The sequence below is a fragment of the Nestor notabilis genome, unplaced genomic scaffold, assembly GCF_000696875.1.
Source record: "Nestor notabilis isolate BGI_N333 unplaced genomic scaffold, ASM69687v1 scaffold10427, whole genome shotgun sequence".
NCBI classification, from domain to species: Eukaryota; Metazoa; Chordata; class Aves; order Psittaciformes; family Psittacidae; genus Nestor; species Nestor notabilis.
In genome coordinates, this window is record NW_009936962.1 from 48625 (window position 1) to 57327 (window position 8703).

The window sequence follows — 8703 nt, forward strand, 5'->3', positions numbered from 1 at the left end:
ACTACCAGGCATTTCCTGCTCTCAGGTTTTGATGAACCCTTCACATAATTTTTGGTTATGTATCTCCTAGGCTTAAATTCTCTTGGTGGTAAGGGCAGTAAATTTACACTGTGTAAATCATGAACAGCAGGAGCGTGCTTGGCCCTGACTTCGGAGCAGGGGAACAGACTAAACGACGAAACGTTTTCAGTTCTTTTTGAAGGTGTGTTTAAGTATGGATGCAGTTACACCCACATGCAGTTAAATTCTTATGTAAAAATCACCTTCAGAAACTGCAGCTGTTCCTCTCCTCAAGCTTTGTTTGTTTGGTTTCTTTCCTCTGCTAACTCTGAGCGCTGCTGGCACGTTCCCTGCCACCTCTGCCAGACCTGGGACTGGAGCTGAAGACTGGTTCCAGAGTTAACAGTGTGAGTCACTGCATTCATCGGCCAGCACAGCCCTTCCAAGCTGGAGGCACCCCGCATGCTCCAGTCACTGGAGGTGCAGGAAGAGGGTTTGCCACACAGACCAATGGATCACACTTGTTTGTGTGGGTGAAATCCTCCCTGCTCACTTTTCCTGTGTGGAGAGGATTCCTTTTGATCAGATCAGCCAAACAGCAGTGTTTGGAGAAGCTTTTCGAGGCACCTATGCCACTGGGTACATGCACCCTCCTTAGAGGGCAAAGGTGGTCAAATTGCAGAACCGTGCAAGTGCTGCAGCTTTGTGTGTGGCATTACTCAGGCCCTGGGAGTAATCACAGATACATGCCCTTTTTCTGAGCTCTGCAAGTCCATAGTTTCAGCTTTGGGTGGGCTCACATGCTGACCCTGCAACCGTGGTCAGAGAAACAGCCTGAACCAATGTCAGCTGCACTAAACTCAAGATTATATTGTTTTCCACCAGCTAAGACTGGGCTTCAATTGCTCATCATTTGACCAGCTCTTACAAGGTACTGGTGGTATATTCTTTGTACCTTTCATTCCAAACAGATGACTTGTAGCTCATGTAATAACATCTCGACATAAGGATCTCTGTGGAGAAACTGCCTGTGGTATTTTGCAGCGCAGCCGAGCTGGTGAAGGGAGGGTCTCACAGCAGTGATTGCAATGTGGAAGAAATTTTCTTTTCACCTAGGGGCACGTCTGAGGATCAGCCAAGGATTTCATTTGCTTTGATTCTCTCCTTCCTATTGTATGCTTTTCTTTGCAAGACTTTTAAACCAGTCAGTTCAGTGTCTGAGATCAGCTCTCATCCCAGGGGAATGGAGGGTATGGGAGGTTATAGTTTTCCTCTGAAGAGTGTGTCTCCTCTGTGACAGTTGGCAGAACTGCAGAGCCCTGCACAGTCCACATAGTTTGTCTGTTAGCGTTTAGTTCATTTTAAAGCCTCCGTGCGTTGTCTAGACATTTGGGAGTACATAATGTGACTGTGAGGTCTTTGCCAGTATTTTCTGCTCAGGCTGGATCCTTGTTGTTGCATCTGATTTTCAGCATTTTAAGGTCCATGGCTTGGGCCTTATTTAGGTAACCATGTTTATGCTCTAGACCATAAAGTGTTTTTGAGCTTTAAATGTTCTTTTTTGTCTCTGCAACATTACTTCTCATTGTGGGGAGATATTTATATTTAACTGTGCTGGTTTTGGCTGGAGCAGAGTTAATTTTCTTCATAGTAGCTGGTATGGGGCTGTGTTTTGGCTTGGTGGTGGAAGCAGTGTTGATCACACAGGGATGTTTTCGCTATTGCTGAGCAGTGCTTACACACAGCAAGGGCTCTTCTGCTCCTCACACACCCCACCAGCGAGAGCTGGGGGGACCTGGCCAGGATAGCTGACCCCAACTGACCCAAGGGATGTTTCAGACCATGTGGCATCATGCTCAGTATATAAAGTAGAGGGAAGAAATAGGAATGGAGGAACATTTGGAGTGATAGCATTTGTTTCCCAAGATACCATTAGGTGTGATGGAGCCCTGCTGTCCCAGGGACGCCTGATCACCTGCCTGCCCATGGAAAGCAGGGAACAAACGCCTTGGTTTGCTTTGGTTGCATGTGCACCTTTTGCTTTACCTGTTGAACTGCCTCAACTCACCGGTTATCTCACCTTTACCTCTCCAGTTCTCTCCCTCATCCCAGCGGGGCGGTGAGGGAACGGCCGTGTCGGACTTAGTTGCCAGCTAGGATTAAACCATGGCATTAACTTACATGTTCAGAAAGGTGTGCGTTGTTCCAAAGTGGTGTTCTTAAGCTTCCACATTTCACATTGGTCTGGTGGTGCCTGTACCTCCTGGGTGCTGCAGCTGTACAGCAGTGGTTACTTTGCTTTGTACTTGTCCCCTGCTTTAATCCAGAGCAACCTTCATGCAGAAATAAATTCTCCTGACATAGCCCAGCTTCCTCAGTTCTCAAACCTCAGTGAGAAGGTCCTGTTGGATCCTGGGTTTTGAGGACTTTTTCTCCTTCTCAGGTTTATTCTCCACAGAAAGTTAAACCCTGTGTTGTGTCAGGATGAGAATAGCCGGGTCCACAGGAGTGTGCCAGTGTTTGGGAAGCACAGGCACAGAGACAAACATGCCCTCTGGTAGGAGGCCAGCCCTGGCCACGCACTGGGTGGCCACAACTGGCCACACTGGCTGCCAAGCAGGGGAGGGACCATCACACAGCAGGGGAAGGCTCAGAAGCTGCTCGTAGGGTGGGCTCCCTTGGCCACTGGACACACTGCTGAGCAGCACTGGCAGTTCCCATCAGCTGATCATGGCAAGGAAGGAATGTTTTCTCACTGAGTATGTATGGGTTTTAGCAGGTTGGAAGCAGCGTGATGGACCTGCCAGCACGAGTGCCTGTGCTCTGGGGTGAGCCTGGCACCCCTCACTGCCTGTATGTCACACACCGGGTCTCCTCTAAGCTCTCACAGTCCTGCCTGAGGCGGTAACACAGCAACTGAGTGGTGAGGACAGAAGCCCTCAGCCTGCAGAGCCCCGGCCTCCTCTTGCTTCTCATGCACACAGCCTCATGACCTCATTACAGCCCCTAAACTGTGATTACTTCTTACTTTTGAACTTACCCTGTCTTTTCCTTGTGTTTCTTCTTGTTAGATATCGATGAATGTGCAATAGGAACCCACAACTGCTCAGCTGCAGAGACTTGCTATAACATCCAGGGCAGCTTCCGCTGCCTGTCCTTCGAGTGCCCTTCCAACTACAGAAAAGTGTCTGACATGTGAGTATCGCAAGAACAGAGCGAGCAGCCCAGCCCAGTGCCTGTGGGTGTTACATTGTGCTTTCGTTTGTAGGGGGTGTGTAAGTGCTCAGAGCTCTAAGGAGGTGCTTTGGTACCTGGAGCACATTGACTTTTCCCACATAGAGTTTTTGGCCATTTTGCCTCTCCTTTCTTCCAAGCCTGAGAGCCCCCATTTGCCCTCCAACTGCTGCTATAACAGCAGCCAGCAGAGCTTGCAGCTCTCCTTGCTGCAGCTCTAGAAGGGCTCTGTTTATGATTAAGTTTCAAAAAATGAGATCCTCTATGCTGCTTCCAGCAGCAGTGGCTGCCAGGCTGCTCAGTCACCACTTACAGTGGGTTTGGGGCTCCCTGTTATCATATTCAGATTGCAGTTCCTTGGAGATTGTTGAAACGGTGAAGGGGAGCAGGAACAGGAGCTGGCCAGGCTGCAGGGTTCTGGGAATGGCACACCCCACAGCTCCCAGCTCCTCAGCAGTTAAGGCTTGGAAGCCCCAAAATCTCCCTACCCGTTTCCGGCCTTAGTGGCTGCCAGTGCTTTAGGAATCCACATTTTTAGACTTAAAACATACTTTTTCTGCCTTAAAGAGTGCAGCAGCTTTGCCAGTTGAGGAGCTTTTTTCCCATTCCCATGTTTTAGCTACCTTTTTAAGGTTTTTTTGGTTGTATTTCTTGGGGCACTGTCCTGGGGTTGTGCTTTTGGTGGTGAATCACAGACTCCTACTCCAAGCTCTGTGCTGCTTGCACTGTGACTCTGGATCTTTCTTCCCTGTGAGGGTGCTGAGGTGCTGGCACAGGGTGCCCAGAGAAGCTGTGGCTGCCCCATCCCTGGCAGTGTTCAAGGCCAGGTTGGACACAGGGGCTTGGAGCAACCTGCTCTAGTGGAAGGTGTCCCTGCCTGTGGCAGGGCGTTGGGATGGGATGAACTTTAAGGCCCTTTCCAAGAAAAAACAGTTTAGGATTCTGTGATTCTTTCCTCATTGTGGAGCTTCCCAAAACAGCTCCCCATGACCATGATCTTTCTTTTCCTTTTGATGTCATACTCTGACAATGTTATATCATTTACAAATGCATTATGGGCATTGTAAAAGCAGAACAAGCAGTTGGTAATTACACGCTGAAGACTGGGACTCCTTTTTGTCTAATATTTTGCTATATTCTTAAATATATAGACTCTTTCCTGCTTTTCCATGGGCACTGACTGTGCTTCATTTCTCATCTGTCAGGAGGTGTGAACGAATCAGTTGTTACAACTATCTGGACTGCCAGAACACTCCAGTGCGCATCACCTACTACCAGCTGAACTTCCAAACCAACATCGTGGTCCCAGCTCACATTTTCCGTATTGGACCATCACCTGCCTATGCTGGAGACAACATAATCCTTACTATTATCAAGGGAAATGAAGAAAACTACTTCAGCACTCGAAGGCTGAACTCGTACACGGGCATCGTCTATCTTCAGCGACAAGTGAAAGAGCCTAAAGACTTTTTGCTGGATGTGGAAATGAAACTGTGGCGTCAGGGAACATACACCACTTTTCTTGCCAAAATTTACATTTTCATCACAGCTCATGCGTACTGAAGCATGTATTGACATTGGATTTTATTGGTGCTATGCTCTTTAGCTGTTCTACCAAAGCTTAATCCTGTTGAACTGGCATTTCATGTATTTAGCCTTTATATTATTTTTCTATCATTGCTTTAAACTTTTTTATTGGTTTTGTAAATTAAGTTAATTTTTATCTTTTGTGTTTTGTTTTCTTAAGCAGTTCTTTACATCATAGTTTGACAAGGAACAAAGGAAGGGTTACAGAGGCAGCACATACATTGTGTTCAATGCTGGAACCTTTTCTCAGCAATGATTTTTAGGTTTAGCCACATCTGCAGGGTATTGCACTAGAGAGGAAAGATGTTCACGTGGGAGTATTGGGTTTTGCCACTAAGGGAAAAAAACCTTGAGCAATTTCTCTTTATGACACCAGCTTATGGCTTGGCTTAGCCATGGGCTTCACTGAGGTTTCTCTGTGTTGGGATGCTGTTGGCAGCTGTACATGTACACTGATGGTTGGCTCATCTCATATTACCAGTTTATTTTCCCCCTTCCAACTTTCATACTATGTTGGCTAAAATATATATAAATAAAAGAAAACTCCACCAGTGAAAAAGCCTATGAATGAGTCTTACTTTGGTGGGACTACTCATATGCTAAATATTTGCAAGACCAAGGCCTTAAAAGAATGTCTGCTTTAGGGTGGAAGCTCACACTGCCATTTTTTGTAGTTGTCTTTACAGGGGCTGGGATTGTCTGGTTCCATTTGGGTACCTATAAATGCTTTATCATTCTCAAAGGAATGTCCAAGAGGAAACATGGAAATGATGAAAGAATCCGTTACTGCTCCTTATTTTAAAGGTTGGGTGTGTGCCACTGAGGAATCACTTGTGATTTCAAATAAACAGAAAGGGGAGTTGCTTCTCTTCTTCAGCAAAATCACTTCACTTGTGTTACTGTGTGTCGCAGAGGAAAATGCTGGTTCAGCTGGTGGTTTGTATCACCCCCTTTAGAAGAGAGCACAACCAGAGTTTTGAGATGGGCTTCCTCTAGTTCTACAGGAATCTGGACGAGGTTCAAAGCTGAAGGCCAGATGTGGCAAAGCACAGAATAATCAAAGTATTAGAATTTAGAAATTAGTATCAGAACTTCCTCATGGCCCTTTTCTTCTTTTTTTCCCTCCCAAAACAGCAAAGAAGCTCCAGTGTTTTAATGTTTGAGCTTCCTTTGTTCCAGCTAGAAATATTCTGCAAAATGTTTTAAAGGAAAAACATAGCTACAATCTATGGATGTTTGCTACAGTACAGTTCAGTAATCATAGAACTGTAGAGCACCAGTTTGGGAGGGACCTCACGGGTCATCTGCTCCAGCCTTGCCTGATAAAATCATCATCTGTTCTTTTCTGCAGTTGATCTTATTTTGAGCCGTGTGTACACAAAACAAATGGAGACACCAAATCTTGGGGCTTTTTATGCCATAACCAACAATTTTATTATATTGTAAAATACTTGACTGAACTGTAGCTGAAAGTCTTGTAAACACCACCAGTATGGTGAGAAGGGAGATGTTCTGTATTTGCTATAGCCCAAGGCCAATTTCTACCACTTCAAGTCACTTCTTTAATTTGGACACTTATTGGTAATAATGTGCAAATCTTTCTGTATCTGATATCATAAAGACCCATTAACAGGGAAAAATTACTGCTGTGTTCCAGCTGTAAAACATGGGAGATCGGGGAGTCTGCACACATTGAGCTTTTCTTTGTTTTTTTCCTATGAAAATCATTTTGTACAAGTGACCTTCTTTCATCCGTCCCTTGTTTCCCATAGTGAACAGTTCCATAGGCACTGAGCAGGGAAGTGCCAACTGATAAACACACATTTATGTGATTTGTCATCTTGGTTAATGCAGATCTCACAGCCACAGCCCTGGCACAGGAAGAGGCGGCCGCAGCAGCGAGTAGGAGAGCTGTTCCCATCCATTATGCAGGATCCGTGTTAAGTGGAGATACATTCCTCCAAACTCCAGTGGGGCACATCAGGAGTCACCAACACCCAGAGTTTTCCATCAGCGTTACTATTTGATTGAGCGTAAATGATACTCGACAGTCTTTCTTGTCAGAGAACAAATTGACAAGCCATTTGTTACTCGGAGACCTTTTGCTGACTAAACCCAGCCACAGTCAATCATATGAAGGATCTGGCAGTTTGTAACACCAGCATTTCATTTTCTAGACAGGTAATTGATGAGGGAAGTTTAGGAAAGGCTTTGCATACGATTATCAGGAAGTGCTATGTTGTAAGAAAAGCCTGTCTCCATCAGCACCGTGCGCAGTAGGCATTCTAAAAGGGCTCAAATAGATGCTCAGTGCAGCTGGTCAAAGCAGAAGAAAGGCTTCTGGGAGACAATTTCCCATTCTTCTGTTCCCAACATGACAAGAGGAATCTTCTACCAACCCGAAGCGTGGTCCTTGTCAGTTTTGGGAGGAGCTGCGGTGCAGGTGCTGTTGGCGCTGCAGCCTTTGCTCTTCTCATGATTGAACTGGAGCAGACATGTCCACCAAAGACCCACTGGCCAGCAAGGGTGGGCTTTCACCGGGTCCAAATGGCTTTGGGCTGGAACTTTAGTCTCTTTCAGCTGGTCTAGCTCTTAGAAGGGCCAGTTCCCATCTTCAGTAATGTGCCTTTTGCTTCATTTGTTTGGGTAACGGAGACAGGGAATGTGAGTATATATCCACATACACAAAGGATCTCAACAAGAAGAGGTCAGGCCTGACTCTGCCTTTATGGCCATGTGAGTTAAGCAGCTTTTATTTATTCCCTCAGCTTCTCTGTGACCTGGTTGAGGTGGATCAAGAACAGCTACCCAAGAGCTATGCAAGCTGGTATATTCTTGAGGAAGGCAAGAGCTGCAGAGTTAGTAAAGAATTAGAGCAAACATGGGGCAGATGATTATATATATGTAAGAACTCAGATTATTAGTACATTCTCAAAATTAGAAATGGCCTTTATGTGACCTGCCTGAACAATGCATGTTCTTTTGACTGGAATTAACATAACACAGAGTTGAAATAGCAGGAGGTGGGTGAGAAAGAAGGTTTTACCTGATGTTGTTAATGGTTTCCTTTCTGCACCAGGGAGGAAACATTTTACAGTCTGTCTGTAAAGAGTGTAAGTCTGTGGGTTGCTGCAGGGGCTGACTGGTCTGTGCATTCCTCCGTGACCCTGATGCAGAGAAAAGGCATTGGATTGCTCAGCTTGGGCTTTACTCCTTCTCCTCACACTGAGGTACCAGAGTCCGTGTGTCACCCATCACAGAAGAGCAAGATGTTAACTGGGACAAAATTCTTCCATTAGCCCCAGGATCTCACAAACAGAACTTCATTTACTGTACTCCTTCTTCTTCTTTGTATCAATTATTCCTCAGATTTAGAACAGAAGTTGATTTCAAATGTGTGGATTTTATGGTTTGGATCAACCTTTGAGGTTAAAGCTGCAATGAGAGACATACTGATCAGAGGGCTGGAGCAGCTCTGCTCTGGAGCCAGGCTGAGAGAGCTGGGCTGGGTCAGCCTGGAGAAGAGAAGGCTCCTTAAGGGGACACCTTAGAGCAGCTCCAGTGCCTAAAGGGGCTCCAGGAAACCTGGAGAGGGGCTTTGGACAAGGGCCTGTAGGGACAGGACAAGGGAACCTTGTCACCTGCCAGAGGGGAGATTGAGATGAGCTCTTGGGCAGAAGCTCTTCCCTGTGAGGGTGCTGAGGCGCTGGCACAGGGTGCCCAGAGAAGCTGTGGCTGCCCCATCCCTGGCAGTGTTCAAGGCCAGGTTGGACACAGGGGCTTGGAGCAACCTGCTCTAGTGGAAGGTGTCCCTGCCCGTGGCAGGGGGTTGGAGCTGGATGAGCTTTAATGTCCCTTCAACCCAAACCAGCCTGATTCTAT

General features: G+C 46.3%; 1 protein-coding gene across 1 annotated transcript in view; it reads left to right on the forward strand.

Annotated features, from left to right (window-relative positions):
* Nucleotides 1-5115, forward strand: part of LOC104408869 (fibulin-2-like) — a gene marked incomplete at its 5' end in the record, with an annotated part of 50199 nt that extends 45084 nt beyond the window's left edge. Inside the window, 2 exons of the mRNA XM_010018599.1 lie at nt 3072-3195; nt 4440-5115. Coding sequence (XP_010016901.1) covers nt 3072-3195; nt 4440-4797 — 482 coding nt within the window. The remainder of the gene's footprint in view (nt 1-3071; nt 3196-4439) is intronic.
* Between the last annotated feature and the right edge of the window lie 3588 nt (nt 5116-8703).